The following is a 21,756-nucleotide window of genomic DNA, read 5'->3' as shown; positions in this document are numbered from 1 at the left end:
TCAAATTATATTGTACTCAGGAAAAAAATTTAATAAATTATTACAATAAAAATAACATACATACTTGTTGCATTACGACAAACTGACTTTCCAACTGTTCCAGCATCAGTTTCTGTGCTGCATTTAAATTATCTCTATTTGCACGCAGCTGTTCCAAGTGCTAGAAAAATAAAAAGAATACAAAGATAAACTTAAGAAATAGGAGCCTGTCAGGCAACCTGTCACTGGAAAAAAGAAAACTCAGAACCTCTGTGTAGTCAAATGTAGGATTTCTAACCTTACGTAATCAATTCCAAAATGCAATCTGTCCAGAAATCTAAGAAAGGAAGATTAAAAACAAAGTTCATCAGAAGCTTTTTAAATAACAAAAATGTGGTATAAAAAAGTGTTTTTTTTTTTTTTTTTAAGATTTTATTTATTTACGTGACAGAGAGACAGCCAGCGAGAGAGGGAACACAAGCAGGGGAGTGGGAGAGGAAGAAGCAGGCTCCCAGCGGAGGAGCCCGATGTGGGACTCGATCCCGGAACGCCAGGATTACGCCCTGAGCCAAAGGCACATGCTTAACGACTGCGCTACCCAGGCGCCCCTAAAAAAGTGCTTTTAAAAGCAGCATTGTTGGTAATAGAAATAATGGAAATGACCCAAAAAGCCCAACAACACGAATCTGGTTAAAGAATGGGTGGCCTCCATGAAGCCTCAAAACATTTTAAACCCATTAAAAAAACAATGAAGCAATACATACACATGAAAAGATTTTGAAGATAATCTGTGTAAGAAACAAATAGCAAGGTTCGGAAAATATATACACTTTATTTGTTTAAAAGAAAACAAAAAAGGGGTGCCTGGGTGGATCCGGTTATGATCCTGGGGTCAGGCCCCATATCAGTTTCCCTGCTCAGCAGGGAGCCTGCTTCCCCGCGGGCCCCCCCCCCCTTCTAACCCTGCTTGTGCTCACTCTCTCTGTCAAATAAATAAATAAATAAAGCCTCAAAAAAAAGAAAGAAAGAAAAAGGAATCTATGGGACAGGCATATTTTTTTGTGCATGTACAACGTATCTCTAGAAAAAATGCAAAAGAAGCAATTATTACCAGTTATTTGTAGGAAAAGGAAATTAAGTACTTAGACTAAGGAACAAGAACAATCCCTTAATCTACACACCCTATATTTTCTAATAACTCTTGCATTTCAAACACAAATGTATTAAGGATAAAATGTAAAAAGGATAAAATGATTTATGAACTGTTACTCTAAAGATGTGGGCTCATAATACCTCTCTACTAATTAATTTCATTTACTGCCATTCAATTTTAAGAATTAATGCCTAAAAAAGGTTAAAGATTATCCTCTGCTTTAAAATATGGGAGAAAATATGTCAAAAGAATATTTCAAACCACAGGCCTCTGGTCACTTAATCTTTTTTTTTTTTTTTAAAGATTTTATTTATTTATTTGACAGAGATAGGGACAGCCAGCGAGAGAGGGAACACAAGCAGAGGGAGTGGGAGAGGAAGAATCAGGCTCCCAGCAGAGGAGCCTGATGTGGGGCTCGATCCCACACGCCGGAATCACGCCCTGAGCCGAAGGCAGACGCTTAACCACTGTGCCACCCAGGCGCCCCAACCACAGGCCTCTGGTCACTTAATCTTTGATAAAGGAGGCAAGATATCCAATGGGAAAAAAACAGTCTCTTCAACAAATGCTGTGGAAAAACTGGACAACCACATGTGAAAGAATGAAACTGGATCACTTTCTTAGACCACACACAAAAATAAACTCAAATGGATTAAAGACATAAATGTGAGATCTGAAACCATAAAAATCCTAGAAGAGAGCACAGACAGTAACCCTTTTTCTCTTTTTTAAAGATTTTTTTCTTTAGACAAAGAGCACATGTGTAGCACGAAGGGGCAGCGAGAGGGGGAGGCAGTCTGAAGCAGATTCTGCACTGAGCACAGAGCCTGACACAGGGCTTGACCCCACAACCACCAAGATCATAACTTGAGCTGAAACGAAGAGTTGGACACCCAACCGACTATACCACCCAGGCACCCCGAGACAATAACCTTTTGATATTGGCCACAGCAACTTCTTAATAAATATGTCTCACGAGACACGGGAAATGAAAGTAAATATGGGGGCGCCTGGGTGGCACAGCGGTTAAGCGCCTGCCTTCGGCTCAGGGCGTGATCCCAGCGTTCTGGGATCGAGCCCCACAACAGGCTCCTCCGCTATGAGCCTGCTTCTTCCTCTCCCACTCCCCCTGCTTGTGTTCCCTCTCTCGCTGGCTGTCTCTCTCTCTGTCGAATAAATAAAATCTTTAAAAAAAAAAAAAAAGAAAGTAAAAATGAACTACAGGGACTTCAACAGGATAAAAAGCTCTTGCACAATGAAGGAAACAATCAAGAAAACTAAAAGGCAGCCTACCAGATGGGAGCTAATGAAAATGAGATATCCGATAAAGGGGTAGTATCCAAAACGTAAAAAGAACTTATCAAACTCAACACCCAAAAAAACAAAAAAAACAGTCAATAAATGGGCAGAAGACACAGACATTTCTCCAGAAACATCCAGGTGGCCAACGGACACATGAAAAGATATTCAACATCACTCATTATCAGAGAAATACAAATCAAAACCCCAACGAGATAATACCTCAAACGTGTCAGAATGCTAAAATCAAAAGCACAAGAAAACAACAGGTGTTGGGGAGGATGCAGACAAAAACGAACTGTCCTGCATCACATTGGTGCACTCACACTGGAAAACATTACGGACATTCATCAAATAATTAAAAACAAAAGTACCCTATGATTCAGCAGTCATATAGGTATTTACCCAAAGAATTCGAAAACATTAATTCAAAGGGATATTCAATGGTATAGAAGCACCCCAACTGTCCATCGACTGATGAATGGATAAAGAAGATGTGGTATATTTACAATGGAATTTGGCCATAAAAAACAAAGAAATCTTGACATTTGCAGTGACATGGATGGAGCTAGAAACAACTACACTAAGTGAAATAAGTCCATCAGAGAAAGACAAATACTATATGATTTAACTCATATATGGAACTTAAAAAAGCAAATAAATGAGCAAAGGGAGAAAAAAATGAGACACAAAATAAGAAACAGACTTTTAATTATAAACCAACTGATGGTTACCAGTGAGGAAATGAGTTAAATAGATGATGGAGATTAAAGTTCACACTTATGATGAGCACAAGGTGATTTATAGAATTGCTGAGTCTCTATATTGTATACCTGAAACTCTGTATGTTAAAATTACGTGGAATTTTTTTAAAAATTAAAAAAAAAAAAAAGATTTCATACCTGTAATTTCTGTGGTGTCAAATACCATGAATGAACTTGCTGTTGTACTGGAGTAAGTGAAACAGCTCTATTCCAGTTCTCAGAACTATTCTGAGGAAAATTTATTTAAAAAAATTAAGGAATATTTGGTTAAATTCACACACTAATAATTATGACAAGTGAGACATCAAATGACTAGGAATTGGAACATTTGCACATCATAGGACTTAACTATTTAAATTATTTTAAAAATATTTTTAAATGCATCATCAATTTGGAAGCTTACTAATTTGAAGCATACACTGTTCTTTAATTCCACCTAAAAAGCCTGTTACAAAAATCATGTCTCAAACAGCTAAGAAGCTGTCCATTAAGTAGGATATAAGTGTGTTAAGTTTATAAAAGCAAGAAATGAATACAATTACATGTTCAAGTACCTATCACTACCTTCCAAATTTAAATGATGCTTATGTAATTGACATAGAAAATGCTGTTTAGGTAACAGCAAAACTGTGAAAATCCTTCACTCCTGTTGTACACACGTTGAAAAAATACATGACAGACAAAATTTCAGAAGATGTAGAGCTTCATTTTTTATTGGGATTTTCCATTTCTCTAAATATATATATAAATATAAATATATATATATAAATATATATATATATATTTATATATATACCTTTGTTGGACTAGATGTTCTTTTCTTCTTGGCAGGACTGGATGGGCCATCTACTTGGCTAGAAGTAATCATATGTACTGGCAAGGACTGCTGTGAAAGTGATATTTGACTGAGGCCTAATACAGGTTCGATACTTGGATGATGAGCTCTGTAAGCCTATGGATCACAGAAGTAAGACAAAAATATGGTTCCATATATTCAAAATTCATTCCTTCAAATTATAAAAATTTACAAGCTGCATACTTTTCAAAGCTTTGTGGACATCATGGATAGTGATAAAAATCACACTGAATGAATCATTAATGGAGGAGTGTGTACCTTCTTTTGAAGAACTTTTCAATATACCACTGTATAATAGTCCATTTAAGAAAAGACCCTTTTGAATTTATGAGAATATATAAAGGTTTTGAAATTGTTATCCCAAGTTTCTTCCCATTTCAGAGGAAGTTTTATTTTTACTTTATAAATTTTATTTATTTTTTTAGTAATCTCTGCACCCAACGTGGGGCTGGAACTCATGGCCCCAAGATCAAGAGTTGCATGCTCTTCTGTCTGAGCCAGCCAAGTGCCCCAAAGAGAGTTTTGTTTTGATCTAAAATCCCTTGCAATTAAATTTGAAGAATTTTTATTAAAAAAAAAAAAAAAGCCAATCCTGTACTTAGTAATATAATTTTGATCACTACAAATTGGAAAGAACCCTTAAAGCTGGGCACCTACAGAAGATAACCCAACTTCTCACCTGCTGTGCTGTGTTCATGGCACCCTGCCTGGAGGTAAGCTCTGCGGGTATTGGTAGGCTCCACGCCTCCTCAATACTAGGAAGTAATTTAGATTTATTCTGTAGACTACCTTGTGGAAGGTTACACAACTGAGCCTAGGAAAAATTATGTAAAAAGCAAATTTAACACAGGCCTACTTGAGTAAGAGCAAGTCCACTAAATCTTCCTCAATGTTACAGGTATTTATTTCTTAAAGAAAACAGAGACTAAATTTGGGGGTTTTGATATATGCTGCGTATAAAGAGGGCAACCAGAATATACTCATGTGAGTCAGAACAAAACAAATTTCTCTTTTTCAGAAATCTCACAGATCTCATGAAATTTCAATCAAGAGTGGAAAACAATGTTTGTGTTCTTTTCTCTAAAAAGCTATAACTTAAAAATGTAGATAGCACACAAAAAAATCATGCAAATTAATGTGTATCAACAAAGTAAATGTGCAAAAGAACACTGTAAATACTGCATCTTTTACTTTAAATGAAAAGTAAAATATCACAAAATATTAAAAATTATGAAAAAAAAGTTACTGACATGAAAACAAAAAAAATAGACACACTTTCCAGCCACCCTCCTCGTGACAGTTATCATATGGAAAATCATTTAAAATAAGCTATTTCTATATTTACCTGTAAAAATTTAATTCTTCCTGCAAGTGTAGAGGTATTACTACAACTTTTGCTTCTAGTTGCATTTAAGTAGCATTTAATGGCATCCTGAGGTTGGTTGCAGGATTCATAGAGAGTGCCTAGGTCCATCCAAGCTGCTGCATGCCCATGATCCAATTGTACGGCACAAATATAGGCCTGTAAAGCATCCATAGGTTGATTTTGCTGCTGATAGAGCACACTGAAAAGAGAAAAAGTTGTCTGAAACAGAGTATAATAGTAATACACAGTGTATTACATGTGTTAAAATGAATTTGTTTATCTATGAAAATACTATTAATTCTATATACAGAAGGCTTACCCTATTGAACACCATGTATCTGCACTTGCTTCTGATTTATCAATAGATTGCCTGTAAGATATAAAGGCATCCTGAACTTTCCCAATACTTGAATAACACCTGAAAGGGAGGAAAAAATTGTGTGTATTTGGGTATGGGTATACAGAAACGGGTACAAGTATAAATATATATGAAGTATTCCATTAATATTTAAGTATATTTATTTCTCAAAATGATGTATATCAGAAACCTAAAAACCTACTATATATGTGTGCATACATGCTTACATATACAAAAACATAATATAATCTACATTGTAATTTGCCATTAAATGAACTTTCTTTCTTCTAAGTGTTAGTATATGTTATGCCAATGTACGTTACTGAAAACATTACCAAATTTGTTCAATGCCATAATATTCAGGATTAAGCACACAGGTCTCTATTTATATGCAGTTTGTATTCAGGTTTCCTTTAGACCAAGAATAAAGGTATAAAACACACAAAAAAAACCCCACTAAATGACAGTAATCTGCATTTTTCTTTATAAACTTACAACATTCAGAACAAATATTCCTTAATTCATGAAAATTTCAAAAATGAGATACAGTTAATAACAAACTGAATGTGAAAAACAGCATAAATATCTTAATTATCTAATTTAATAGGTACTTTATTTTATTTTTTTTAATTAAGCAGGGCTTGAATTCATGACCATGAGCTGAAATCAAGAGTCAGATGCTTAAGCAACTGAGTCACCTACACAGTTCTAATTTAGGTATTTTAAATAACATACATTTTAATCTTAGTTTTTAAAAAGTAGTTATATTAAGAAATATTAAATGCAAAGGACAGTATATGGTAACTTTATCAAACAATCAACTAACCAAGAACAAGACAGAAAACAACAAAAATACCAAACACCACAAAACTTATATACAGTGAATTAAAGAAAGACTGTCCTACAGGTTAGCTGCTGCAAAAGGAAAACTTTACTATAGAAATCACAGTCAACAAGTAGTTTTGTTTTTAAATTTATTTTAAGACACAGAAATTATTTGAATATATCTTTCCATGAACTTTTTGTGTAATTTTATTCCTTATGGCACTGGGAGATACAAAACAGCAAGAAATGTTTTAATACCTTTATTGTCTAGACACTCTATGTTGAGCACTACTATTAGTAATCTAAATTTTACTAGGTCATGTAACCCAAATGATTGGGAACCACAGATTATAGTAGAAAAGATGACAGAGGGCATTTCACTAAAACAAAAATTAATCTACAAATGGAAAAAAATTTTTTTTAAGATTTTATTTATTGGACAGAGAGACACAGCAAGAAAGGGAACACAAGCAGGGGGAGTGGGAGAGGGAGAAGCAGGCTTCCCACAGGGAAAGTGGGAGAGGGAGAAGTAGAATTCCCACTGAGCAAGGAGCCCTGGGATCATGACCTGAGCAGAAGGCAGATGCTTAACAACTGAGCCACCCAGGTGCCCCACGCAAATGGATTCAACTGTGATCAACTTGAGTTTGTCCTTCTAAAAAGGCAAGAGTCATGACAAAAACACTCCAGAAACATTAAACTTCTAACAATGTGTAAACTGAAAAATTAAAGACTGAATGAAAATAAATTTGGCACAAGGCTGGTACAAACACGTGAGCCAGAATTATAGTGGAAGTAATGAGACTGTTTAAAAAAAATAATACCAAATTACTGATAAAGACTCCGGGACTGGGGCGCCTGGGTGGCTCAGTTGTTGGGCGTCTGCCTTGGGCTCAGGGTATGATCCTGGTGTTATGGGATCGAGCCCCACATCAGGCTCCTCTGCCTGCTTCTTCCTCTCCCACTCCCCCTGCTTGTGTTCCCTCTCTCTCTGGCTTTCTCTCTGTCGAATAAATAAATAAAATCTTAAAAAAAAAAAAAAAAAAAGACTCCAGGACTTCACCACATACAACTGTTTCTAAAATTTACTCAGTATAAAAAGGTAAATTATTGTGAAAAAAATAAAGTAGCTGGTTTGAGAAAGAACGTGATAAATGAGCTTTTATTTACTTTTTAAAAAGACTTTTATGCATTTGAGAGACACAGGGAGAGAGAGCGCGTGAACAGTGGAGAGAGGGAGAAGCAGGCTCCCTGATCAGCAAGGAGCCCAACAAAGGACTCCATCAGAACCCTGGATCATGACCTGAGCCAAAGGCAGACACTTGGGGCGCCTGGGTGGCACAGCGGTTAAGCGTCTGCCTTCGGCTCAGGGCGTGATCCCGGCGTTATGGGATCGAGCCCCACATCAGGCTCCTCCGCTATGAGCCTGCTTCTTCCTCTCCCACTCCCCTGCTTGTGTTCCCTCTCTAGCTGGCTGTCTCTCTCTGTCAAATAAATAAATAAAATCTTTAAAAAAAAAAAAACAAAGGCAGACACTTAACCAACTGAGTGAGCCACCCAAGTGCCCCAATACAGGAGCTTTTAAAAGATGTTTTGGTGTGTAGGTTTCTAATGTTCAATAAACAGAAGTGGACATCAAGCAAGTTCAGAATCTTTACAAATCTTAATCTGCAATTCACCCATATGAAAGAGAGGCTTAAGAACACGGGACGCATATAACAAGTGAGGGAAAAATAAACCGGAAGGATGACTAATTTGTGGGTTGACAGCAGAAGAAACACCAGTAAAGGAAACAGAAAGTGATTTTAGAGAGCGCATAAAACCTGTATCGGACAGAGAATTAAAAAGAGAGTTAGCAGTAACTGGAACCAAGGACAGAAATCAGAGATGTCGTGAATAGCATGAGGAAAGTATTTTTTTTAAAACAAAATCAAATTTCAGATTATCTGACACATTTGCCTAAATGCCAGGAGAAATAAGAAATAATTTCCGAAACCTACATTTTCACATCCCATTTTTAAAAGTCAAAAGAGAATGTCAATGTGCCCAAGTACTAGTGCCTGACTCCAATCACCAAGAAGTGTTCCCCTAATACAACTTGTTTAGGTTCCTTTAAGGTAGGCTGACCTCTAATAGAAGCAGTACCAAGGAAACTTGAGTTCCAGCTCTTTCTGTGACATTTTATGAGCCTTAAGAAAGTCAGTTTACTTCTCCGGACTCATTTCCATCATGTGTAAAATGAGAGGATGAACGAGCTGGCTGCCTGATCACTCCAAAGCTTAAACAGTTCTGTTACTGTGGGAGACTATTAACAGAGCCTTTTACCAGTGTGAGTATAACTGTAGTACTGTAGTACCGTGTCACCATCTCACTTTTTCTTTTTTTAATTTATTTGAGAGAGAGAGAGAAAGAGTGCACAGGCCTGGGGAGCCGCAGAGGAAAAGGTAGAGGCAGGCTCCCCACTGAGCAGGGAGTGTGATGCAGGACTAGATCCCTGGATCTCAGGATCATGACTGGAGCTGTGAAAGGCAGATAGTTAACCAAAAGACCCACACAGGAGCCTATCTCACTTTTATATACCTGTGCCAAGCAACACGAAACAATATGCAACACACCGTTGAATGCAGTGGTTAACAAAAGTCTCTGAAATACTAGGGTCATCAAATCCCTATGAATTTTACTGACAACGAGATCCTCAGTCAGAGCTTTAATGAATTTTAAAATACAAATTTTCACAACCTTAATTTTCTGTAGCAATAAAGCCAATTAAAAGTAATAAGTTAGTAGGCAGTAGGTGAGAGCAAAAAAAGCAAAATCACAGAAATCATAGAAAAAATTAAGATTAAAAATAATTACTATCTAAAATCATCCTAAGCCCCCAAAAGATTAATATCTTCTATTTGAGAAGTCAAGAAAATGTTCTGTATATTCAGATAATTTCATCCAGAAAGTTAAAAATAAAGCATATGCCAATGTTTTAAAATCAGATTATCTATGGGTAAAGCCCTCTGTAGAATACTGTTCTCAAAGAGATGGAAAAGTGTATCATTATTTAAATGCTAATTTAAACATATTTCTTTATAAACTGTTTATATTTGTCTGTAATTAAGGAGTAACAATTCCTTATATTAAAAAGCTATGCAGAGTGCATATTATGCTACAAACTCTTATCTTCTATCAAAAAAAATACTCATACTCCTAGACTCTATAGTAGAAAGAGTACTAACCCATAAAACAATTAGAGGTCAAATTTTATAGCTCTCCCTTTTTCTAGTAATAAGCCTCCTTTACGGTAACTTTTAATCGAGACACTCATTATACAAAGCTAACTATAATAACTAAGCTCTAAATCCAAATGCTAGTTAGATCACTTATTTATTAAAGAGCCAGTTTGTTGAATGTACAATGCTAGGCAATGGAGAGAGAAAAGATTCAGCTTCTTCCTGAGGACTTCAGTGGATGAGAGAGAGTAAGTTTGGACTTAAAAGTTCTATATTAAAAAAGAACTCAAACTAGACTCTTCTGTAGTCCTGGGGAGACTAGAAAAAAGTATAATAAAAGTAGTTAACTTACCAATTAATTGTTAGTATACATAATTAATAGTCAAACATTTCTTAAGAAAAATTTTTATTAAAGGGGGCGCCTGGGTGGCTCAGTCGTTAAGCGTCTGCCTTCGGCTCAGGGCATGATCCCAGGGTGCTGGGATTGAGCCCCACATCAGCCTCCCTGCTCTGCTGGGAGTCTGCTTCTTCCTCTCCCACTCCCCCTGCTTGTGTTCCCTCTCTCTCTGGCTGTCTCTCTCTCTGTCAAATAAATAAATAAAATCTTTTAAAAAAAGAAAGAAAGAAAAATTTTAAAGAAAAAACTAACCTAACAATACTCTCCCTCAGATTATTACCAAATAAAAATTTTACATTTTAAAAATTATACGTTATATAAAAACTACAGTTAACACAAAGACTAAATCTGAATTAGACTTCATAACAGTTTCTCAAAATAAAGTATTCATTGTAAAAAACAATCAGATGAGGTATGCCTGGATGGCTCAGTTGGTTAAGCGTCTGTCTTCAGGTCAGGTCATGACCCCAGAATCCTGGGATCAAGCCCCACATCAGGCACTCTGCTCAGTGGGGGAGTTGGCTCCTTCCTTTCCCTCTGCCCCTCCCCACCGCTTGTGTGCTTGCTCACTCCTGTGTGCTCTCTCTATTAAATAAATAAAATCTTGTTCTTTTAAAAGATTTTATTTACTTATTTGACAGAGAGAAAGCACATGGAGGAGCAGGAGGAGCAGGAGGAGGGAGAGGGAGAAGCAGGATCCTCAACAGGGGCCCAACGAGGGGTTGGGATCAAGACCTGAGCCAAAGACAGATGCTTAACCAACTGAGAAACCCAGGCAACCAATAAATAAAATCTTAAAAAAACAACAACAACAACAAAAAAAAACAGAAAAAAAGAATCGGGTGAAATTTACAATTCAATGAAAGTAATACAATTAAATTAAGTTTGTAACTTTGAGAAAACGAAGCTGACAGATCTAATATTTTCATTTATGTGAAATGAAAATTGAAATCTCAAACTATTCAAATGAACTTTACCATAGGTCATCAGGGAGAATAAAAATGAATTCAGTTAAATAAATACATTAAAAATGATAGAAATAACAGGGGGAACAAAATTTAAATACTGAATTGAAAAACAGTATTAGTGATTAATATCTGAATTCTCTTGAAAACAGTTCAATACTTCAAAAATTAGCAATAATGCAAGTACCATGAGAGAAGGTAAAAATAAAAACTGATCAGCAAAATAAAAATTTCTCACTAAACGCACCAAATTTAGAGTGATCCAGTTTTACCTATCAAGAATCTGTTATCATGTATTTATAATAAAAAGTCACTAAGCAGATATTCTATAAACTAGCACTTTAGATTATAGGTTAACTCTATGCAGCACAAACCAAGTGTCTGCTCTCACCTCCCAAGGAAATACCAAGACTGGCCAGAATTAGGATCTGCCTCCAAAGACTTTTGGAGATACTGAATCGCATAGCTTTCCTTGGTGGCTTTGTCTCCCAGCAGATCCACATTATGATGCATCCATCCTATAATTAAAAAATTATAAGCATTTACCCATGATTCAACTATTTTTCCACTGTTAAGAACATCATGAAGAACACAAATAAAATACTCTTTCTATACCTTTATTTTCTTTCAAACTTCCCCCAAATTTAAAACTACCAGAGATAGCTGTAGGAAAGCCTACCTCATACAAAAAGGTACCATCAATGGTACTCAGGGCTCTTAAAGAACTGAGAGAAATTTAAATTATTTTGGGCAATGCACTGACACTTATTAAATTAGTAGCCATGGATTTTCCTTTTCCAAACTTAATTGAAAAAAAAAAAAAAAACGAACAAAAACCAACAACAAACCAACCTATAAACCAAAAATATAAAGATGATTAATTTACTTTTCCTTTGAAGGTTAAAACATCTACCAAGTCAATGGTGATTTCTAAGGAATAAATAAAAACTTACATAATAAAAAAGATAAATCAGCTAAATAATTTTTAAAAACCTTACAGAAGACTCTATACCTTACTGATACTGGTTATTTTCATTAATATTCTAAATATAATATCTGACCAAGAACAAAACCAACAAAAACACTCCAAGGCTATATGGAAAACTAATGAAAAACAGGTTTAAAGAGCAATAAGAGCAGCATAGAATGCCTGCTTAATAAACAGGTTTAGAATTACAGGTACAGAGACAATGGAAAACCTGGACTGTGATAAAATATTAAATTTACATTTAAGACAAATAGAAACCAGTGTTTCAGTTGTGAGTCAATTCAAGTTTATAAAATTACCTTTGTAAAAATAAAAATGAGGTAAAACTATGCTTAACTGCCTTTGACATAGATAAAAACAATATAATGACATTATGAAGACATACATATCATCAATAAACTTCATTAAAATTTAGAATTATTTGCCGAAAACCAAAAGAAACAGTGAAAACAAACACAAACTCCAACCAAAAGATCAAATATAGACATAATGGATAACTAACAATATAAATTACTAGGGGATATTCCTTACTAACCTCTAAGAAACTGTAAACTTTACATTAAACACTCGATTTCCTTATGAAAAACATAAAATTGTAAGAAATGCTGTAGAACATACTGTGATATTCTAGAATTTTTCAGTGCAATAGTTCCACTAAGTCATATTGTGAATGAGTCTGTGAAAAGAAGCTCAACAGTCACTCAGTAGCTGTGTGCAACATTTCGATTTAATTAACTTCATTAAGTGCTATGCGTATGGAAGTACTCATACTTACTCCAGAGATCAAGTACAAGAGGATAATACTGAGAGTTTAAAAGGACCAGCTGCATTGAAGGACTGTATTTAGATGGATTTTTGAGATGGACTGTGTTAGATGGTAAGTATAAATCAATTCTGGACAAAAGAAGAAAAGGATGTCCTTCAACAGATGACTGGATTACGAAGATGTGGTCCATATATACAATGGAATATTACTCAGCCATCAGAAAGAACGATTACCCCACATTTGCAGCAACATGGACAGGACTGGAAGAGATTATGCTAAGTGACTTAAGTAAGTCAAGCAAAGAAAGACAATTATCATATGGTTTCACTCATTTATGGTACATAAGAAATAGCAGGAAGATTGGTAAGAGAAGGAAGGGATAAAGAAAGGGGGGGTAATCAGAAGGGGGAATGAACTACGAGAGACTATGGACTCTGGGAAACAAACTGAGGGCTTCAGAGGGGAGGGGGTGGGGGAATGGGATAGACTGGTGATGGGTATTAAGGAGGGCACGTATTGCATGGTGCACTGGGTGTTATACGCAAATAATGAATCATGGAACTTTACATCAAAAACTAATGATGTTACTGTATGGTGACTAACAACATAACATACCATAAATACTTTAAAAAAAAAGAAGAAGAAAAGGAATAATAGTTCTAGAGAAACATTTACAACAGAAACTATTTTAAATGAAATCTCAAAATAATGCACATTATGATTAATCTTAACACATAATTTCAAATATAAGTAACTGTTTACACAGAAGAGTTCCAACTGCTCCCACCAACTACCCCAACATTTGTAATTAATGCAATCTATAATAGAAAATAAATTTTTATATACCTAACTGTTGTAAAACAATTGCTTTTACTTGTGCAGGTAGGTTTTCTGTCTGTAACAGTTGTTCATAGGCTTCTTTTGCAGAATGGTATTTCCTCTAAAGTAGAAAAGAAAATAGTCAAAGAAAAATAAAAGGATAAATCTTTAAATAAAGATTTTAATAAGGAATTGATGACATGATTTAATTAACTTTTCAGGTACTGAAATAGTAAGAACACTAAAATGCATACTATAAAGAATTAGTAGTATAAGAATTTAGAAAATAAAAAGTTTCTGTAATGAAAAAAATAATTCAATGTACGAAGTGAATCACTAATGGAATATTTCTTCAACCCTGGAAAGCTATGTTGTGCAGAATAACTAAAAGCTGATAAAATTAACCTTCAATATAACAGGATATCAACAAAATATGACATTAAAAAAAAATCTCATTATATGTATTCTATAATAACATTCACAAAGCTGTACAAATATTCTACCAGCAAATGTTGACTGGGAAGACTTTCAAAGATACAGACAACATATGAGGCAAAACAGATTTAGTACTACTATATTTTACAAAGTCTAAAACAAGAGGAAAGTGGGTAACATTTTAACTTTACAAAACACATTTCTTTTGTAGAAAACACTCTTGAAAAATACTTACATTCAGAAACACGTTTTTAAAGACCTAACCCTTGTTCCACAGTTATGATCCAAACAATGCTCAAGATATTTAAGGTACAGGCAAATTTCTAAGTGAGTCCGCTGCTCACAGTTCTCTCCAAAAATATTACTACTATTACTGTATTAATATTTAATACAACTCCTCCATAACAAGAAAAAGAGAAAACTTCAAAGCATTACCCTTTTTAAAATTTAAATTCAATTAATCAACATATAACACATTAGTAGCTTCAGAGGTAGAGTTTAGTGATTCACCATTTAAAACATTCTTTTTAATGTACTTGGAAAAGCAATTAGTCATTTTGTAAGCATAATAACAAAAGGATAAAAATGTCATTTCAAGGATATTTGTATGAAATCAGCAGAGCACCATGATTAATTCAAATAAATGTACACATTGGAGCTAATAATTTTGAGTTTTTTCCCTAACCAAATGTGACCAAAAACAATTTCAAGAGAGCAAAAAACTCAGTTTTTATTTCTATCGTATGGGCATGTACAGATATATAAACACATGACAATTTAAACAGACACCAACTCCACAACCACAAAGATGCCCATACGTACAAGGATAAACACTTCCCCAAGTATAATCAAAGTAAGACTTATCAGTTACAGGATACAAAATTAATAATCAAATTTCGGTTGTATATTACGCACTAGGTAAAGAATAATCCAAAAATGAAATTCAGAAAACAATTCTACATAAGACAGAAAAAAATATTTAGAATAAATTTACCAAGAATATAAAAGATTTGTATAAAACACATTTTCTTTTTCCATACTCTACATCCTTGCCAACATTTGCTGTCTTTTGGTTTTTTATTATAGCTGTCTAGATAGAGTTAAGTGATACTTCACTGTGGTTTTGATTTAAATTTCTCTGATGATTAGTGACATTAAGCATTGTTTCATACACAGGCTGGCCATCTAGATGTCTTCCGCAGAGAAATTTCTATGGAACCATAACCCATTTTGAAATCCAATTATGACATTTTTCTGCTGTTGAGTTATAGAAATTCTTTACATATTTGTGAGACTATTCCATTATATTAAATGGTTTGCAAATATTTTCTCCCATTCCATTATCTGTCTTATTACTCTGTGGATTTTTCTCTTTTGCTGTGTAGAAGACTTTTTTAAAAAAGATTTATTTATTTGAGAGAGAAAGAATGCACACATACGCGCACAAGCAGGGGGAGGAGGCAGAGGGAAAGAATTGCAAGCAGACCACCCTCCCCACCCCAATCCATCCCCCCAGAGCACAAACCCCAAAACTGGCTCAATCTCACAATCCTGAGATCATGACCTGAGCCAAACCTAATTTGATGATGTCAAATGCATGAAATCACTGGCAAGACCAGTATCATGAAGATCTTAGAAAAAGCTCTTAAAAGTATTCTTCTAAGAGTTCTACCGATTTAGTTTTCCTTCTTTTTAAGTCTTTAATCCACTTTGGGTTGATGTCTGTATAAAAGACCGGAGTTCAATTTTAGTCTTCTACATATGGATATTCAGGTTTCTCAACACCAACTGCTGGAAGACCCCATTCTCTCTTCATTGTGTATTCTTGGCACTTCTGTCAAACATCTGCTGACCTCTGGGTTTACACAGGGCTCTCTACCTCTGCTCTCTCTATTCTGCTCCAATGGTCTATCTACAACTGTCTTTACACAAATACATATTATTTTCAGTGCTTTGTATCTGAATCAAGAAATGTGATACTTTCAAGCTTCGTTCTTTCTCAAAATTGATTTGACTCTTTGTGATCTCTTAAAGTTCCATTGGAATTAGAAAACCATTCTTCCTATATCTATAAAAAAATTCTATTGGGATTTTCACAGAAACTGCAGGTAATCTGTAAACCAATTCGGAATTCATTAGCAAAAACGCACAGAAGGGATTGAAAACCATGTGTACAAACAATTTAATAATTAGCTTCCCAACAGCAACAACAACAACAACAAAAAAGCTTCCCAACAATAAACACGATATTTTGCTATTTGCTAATCTTCTTACATCAATGGTTTTTTAACACTTTTCAGTATACAAATCTCTCATCTCCTTAAGTTTACTAAGTATTTTACTACTTAGGGTTCTATTTACATGAGACATTATGCTAAGTGAAATAAACCAGTCATAGACAAATACTGCATGATTACATTTATAGTAGAAATACAAAATAGTCAAATTCATAGACTTAAGAAGTAGAATGATGATTGACAGGACTGAAAGAAAGTGGTAATGGGGAATTACTTATCAATGGGAATGACGCAGTTTAGAAAATTAAAATATGTTTTAGGTCTTAGACATACTCTGTATCAGTGCACTGTTGACTTAAAATATTACAAGGGTAGACCTCATGTTAAGTGTTTTTAGCACAATGAACTACAAATAAAACTGCCAAACTTAAAATAGCTAGACACAAATGGAAAGAAATACTGTATTCACAGTTTGATACTCTTAATATTAAAATGACAACACTACATAAAACAATTTACAGATTCACTGTAATCCCTAACAAAAGCTCACTAGAAAAATAAACTAAAAATGGGCACCTGGGTGGTTCAGTTGGTTAAGTGTCTGACTACTGATTTTGGCTCTGGTCATGATTTCAGGGTCATGAGATCAAGCCCCAAGTTAGGCTCTGTGCTGAGTATGGAGTCTGCTTAAGATTCTCCCCCACCCCCACCCCGTCTACACCTCCACTACTTTTGCTTGCACTCACTCTCTTTGAAAAAAAAGAAAGGAAGGAAAAGAAAAAGAAACTAATCAAAGCCCTATATGTAAGAAGAACTATAAACTCTTAGAAGAAAACAGAATGAAAAATATTCATGACTTTGAATTTTACATTTATATTTTATGTATACACAAAAACCACAGGCAACAACATTGATAAATTGGACTTCATTAAAAAAGAATTAAAATTTTTGTACATGAAAAGGTACGTTGAAGACAGTGCAAATCCCAGAAGGAATCAGAAACCCACAGAATTGGAAGAAATATTTGCAAGTAACATATCTCATAATGCATCAATGCTCAGGGTATATAAAAAATTCCTAACAAGTCAACAACTACAACAAAAAAATCAAACAACCAAATCACAAATGATCAGAGGACTTGAATAAACATTCTCCAATAAGATATGCATGTGACCAATAAGTACATGAAATAACCATTAAAACCACTAGTTAACAAGGAAATGCAAATCAGCATCACAATAAAATTTAATTTCAAAACCATTATGCAGGTAAAAATATAGAAAATAACCAGGCAAGATGTGGAGAAATATGAACCCTGTGTAATGCTGTATGCGTACAAATGTAAAATGGTGTAGTCACTGTGGCTTCTGAAAAAAATTAAACATAAAAATTATCATATGACCCAGCAACTCCAGCAGGTATATAACCAAAAGCACTGAAAACAGCGTCTCAGATATTTGTATTCCAAAGTTTATAGCATCATTACAACCAAGTGTTCACCCACAAAGGAATGGAAACAAATTATATTATTCAGTCATAAATACTAACGAAATTCTGATACATGCTAGACAGGGATGACCTTGAAGGTAATATAAGTGAAACAAGCAAGACACAAAAGGACAAATACAGCATAATTCTATTTGCAGGAGGTACTTAGAATACACAAACTCAAAAGATATAAAGGTAGAATGGAAGTTACCAGAGACTAGGTAAAGGAAAGAACTAGAAAGGAACATATGGTTAGCTCTTTTGATGCAGAAAAAAATTTAAAAATTCAACACCTTCTGACAAAATTTAAAACTGTTTCACAAAATTAAGTACCTTTCCGTGATAAAAAACACTGAAAGAATCAGGATTAGAGGGGAACTACCTCAAACTGATGAGGGGCATTTATGAAAGGCCAAAGTGCTTTTGCCAGCTTTATTCCTAACTGCCACCAATTCGGAAGCAACTATGACATCCTTCGTGGGGTGAATGTGTGGTCCATCCAGACAATAAAATATTATTCAGAGCTAAACAGAAGTGAGCTTTCCAGACATGAAGAAATAAAGGAAACTTAAATGCACATTAAGTGAAAGAAGCCAATCTGAAAAGGCTACATATAGTATGCTTCCAAATCTGACATTCTGGAAAAGCCAAGAACTGTGAACTACTCTAGTTATATCATTAACAGGATTAAAAAAAAAAAAAAAGTATGCCAACCATAAGTGGTCTAATAATAATGTTTAAAAGGTATTTTTTTTAAAGATTTTATTTATTTATTGGACAGAGAGAGACACAGTGAGAGAGGGAACACCAGAAAGGGGAGTGGGAGAAGGAGAAGCAGGCTTCCCACTGAGCAGGGAGCCTGAGACAGGGCTCGAACCCAGGACTCTGGGATCATGACCTGAGCCAAAGATAGACTTTTAACAAGTGAGCCACCCAGGCGCCCCAAAAAGGTATTTCAGCATTACAGAAAAACACAGGAAACTATTCTAAGACACTGCCTTATTATAAACATCCACAAACAAAATTAACAAGTCAGTACACAACAGATGTTGGCAAGGATGTGGAGAAAGGGAAACCCTCCTACACTGTTGGTGGGAATGCAAGCTGGTGTAGCTACTGTGGAACAGTATGGAAGCTCCTCAGAACCTTGAAAACAGAGCTACCCTATGACCCAGCAACTGCACTACTAGGTAGTTACCCCAAAGAAACAAATGTAGTAAAAGAAGGGGCACATGCACCTCAATGTTTATAACAGCAATGTCCACAAGAGCCAAACTATGGAAAGAACCCAGATGTCTTTCAACACATGAATGATAAAGATGTGGCACATACATATACAATGGAATATTACCCACTCCTAAAAAAAAAAAAAGAAATCTTGTCATTTGTAACGTGTCAGATGGAACTAGAAGGTATTATTCTAAGCGAAATTAAGTCAATCAGGGAAAAACAATTATCATTATGATTTCACTCATACATGGAATTTAAGAAACAAAACAGAGGAGCATAGGAGAAGGGAGGGAAAAACAAGATGAAATCAGAGGAGACCAAACCATGAGACACTCTTAATCACAGAAAACAGAGTGTTGCTGGAGGGGTCTGAGGGTATGGAGGAAATAGGTGATGGGCACTAAGGAGAGCATGTGATGTAATGAGCACTGGGTGTTATGTAAGACTGATGAATCACTGATCTCTACCTCTGACACTAATAATACTCTATGTGTAAATTAACTGAATTTAAATAAAAAATAAAGAAACATTCACAAACATCTTGAAAAGTAAATTAGACATTAATATCAGGATGGTAGAAAATTTTTTAAGTATAGTCATTTCACAGCATGCAAATGATTTAAGTTTAGAAGCAAATCATATTAAAGGACAGTTCCTAGTATTCAGCAAGCAGAGTGGGGAATTTATTAAATTACAGTGAGTTGAAGGTAGTTACAAACACTATACACATACTGAATACAAACCTCAAATACCTTCATATCTCTTGTATAATTTTTCACTGAGCAAAATTGCAAATACATGTAATGAGTATAAATACATACATGACTATATTAAATGTAAGCAGGAGGGTATACTCAGAAAACAATTAAACTGCTTATCATTTATTTCAATTAAAACATGAAATTGCCTTATAAAATTCATTTCACTTAAAGCATGGAGAGGATTTTGTTTTAAGATTTTGTTCTTGTTTAGTTAAGTTAAAACACTTACCTGGGTTTCATACAAGTGGGCAATATGAAATTGAACTGCAAAGGATCATGGAAAAGAATTACAATATTGTTGATTTAACATAATAAAAATAAAAAATGTAAGACATAAGGAAATGCTAAAACTAAAGATTATAAATCTGATTTAGGAGTGTGTCTTTTGTGTTTACTTAAATAACATGCAAATAAATCTGCTAAAGACCAAAGGCAAATTAAGAAAACATTATAGTAAATCCTATAACAAGTATTTCCTTATAAGTAAAAGATCAGTGTAACACAAGTAACACATAGGAAAAATGAGTTCTTTTCAGGTTTTCAGTATTTGGTAGCTTTTATTTAAAGAAGAAAAAAAAGTCAAACCACCTAAAAAGCAAGATTATAAAGTAAATACATCTGAAAAATCAAATACAGTAGAACATTTTTGCTTCCCTTTTTTTGGAGCTCTTCCTGTTGCCCAATTCCCAATCACTGGAGCATTAATGATTCAGTGAAGACCGTAATGGTCAATAAAATAAAATCACAAAAATTACAACTAAAATTTAGCTTTTTGAATATTATGGTTTTCATTTGTTAATTAAAGAATGTATTTTCTTCTTGCTTTGTTAGTTATACTCTATGTAGAAGAGCCTTTCAAAATTATATGCAGCATATTTATGTATGTGAAATTTTTTTTTGGAAAGTCTCACAGAAGTGATGAAATCTGCTGGAGGAAAAAATACCAGGATGTTTCTTTCTCTTCTTTTCTTTTCCTCCTCACCCACACTTTCTTTTTCATTCAATACCACAAAGATAAAATCCTTTCAAGGAAGCATGAAAAAATTACAAATTCTTAAGGTTAGCTTTTATAGATCAGCATCCTAGGATCAAGCCCTGCATGGAGCTCCACGGTTAAAGTGAAAAGAAGACCTCTCCATCTGCTCCCCCACCCCTTGCTCTCTTTCTCACCGTTTAAAATAAATGAATAAATCTTAAAAAAAGAAAAGAAAAGAAGATCCTGCTTCAGTTAGCCTGTGTTATGAAGGCCCGGAAAACTCTCAGTCAATAAGTTCGCAACTTTTCCAGTAACTTCTCTATATCCAAATTGGAGAACACTGCATTAGATATCCATAAACTCCTTTCCATAAAACAGAAAATTGCAGCAAAATTTTGTAATTAACTCTAAAATCAAACAACTTTTTGGTACAAAAAGGGGTTACACATCACACGCTAATCACCGTCCATAAAGAATAAAAATGTCTTCCCTAGAGAGGACAAAAATACTATCAAAAGATAACAAAACAAAGAGAAACCAACTAACAGCAACAACGAAGAGTCTATTTTATAGGTTATTTTATTCTGCAAATAAAGAGGTAATTTATTTTATAGGCTTATTTTACAGGCTGAGAAATTTTATAGGTGAAGGTACTTAAACTTTATCTCAAGGCTAAAATCTTTATTTTACATGAAAGATCTTCTTTCTTGTTGCCCTTTCCCAAGATAGCTCTCCTTTGCAATGTCAAGTCCTGTTACTACTAATCTCATCTCACTTCATTATTGGTAGGAAACTGGATTACAGGTAAAAAGAAAAAAAAAAAAAAAAGTAAAAAGACATGGAAAATCGCTATCTCAATTTCCCAAACTTCAT

General features: G+C 34.5%; 1 protein-coding gene across 6 annotated transcripts in view; it reads right to left on the bottom strand.

Annotated features, from left to right (window-relative positions):
• LOC123803731 (lysine-specific demethylase 6A-like) overlaps positions 1-21,756 on the bottom strand; it is a 150,205-nt gene that overhangs the window by 64,381 nt on the left and 64,068 nt on the right. For 3 of the 6 annotated variants that reach the window (XM_087859306.1, XM_087859310.1, XM_087859311.1), the window contains exons 8-16: positions 20,137-20,171; positions 13,784-13,877; positions 11,575-11,701; positions 5,737-5,835; positions 5,397-5,616; positions 4,731-4,865; positions 3,992-4,147; positions 3,334-3,423; positions 65-160 (exon numbers count right to left, since the gene is read on the bottom strand). In XM_087859306.1, the coding sequence (XP_087715432.1) occupies positions 65-160; positions 3,334-3,423; positions 3,992-4,147; positions 4,731-4,865; positions 5,397-5,616; positions 5,737-5,835; positions 11,575-11,701; positions 13,784-13,877; positions 20,137-20,171 (1,052 nt within the window). The remainder of the gene's footprint in view (positions 1-64; positions 161-3,333; positions 3,424-3,991; positions 4,148-4,730; positions 4,866-5,396; positions 5,617-5,736; positions 5,836-11,574; positions 11,702-13,783; positions 13,878-20,136; positions 20,172-21,756) is intronic. The other 3 variants (XM_087859308.1, XM_087859307.1, XM_087859309.1) reach the window with 3 other exon arrangements.

This window comes from Ursus americanus, chromosome 37, assembly GCF_024610735.1.
Source record: "Ursus americanus isolate L20-20 chromosome 37, mUrsAme1.1.p, whole genome shotgun sequence".
Taxonomy (NCBI): domain Eukaryota; kingdom Metazoa; phylum Chordata; class Mammalia; order Carnivora; family Ursidae; genus Ursus; species Ursus americanus.
This window is presented reverse-complemented; position numbering and strand designations above follow the sequence as displayed.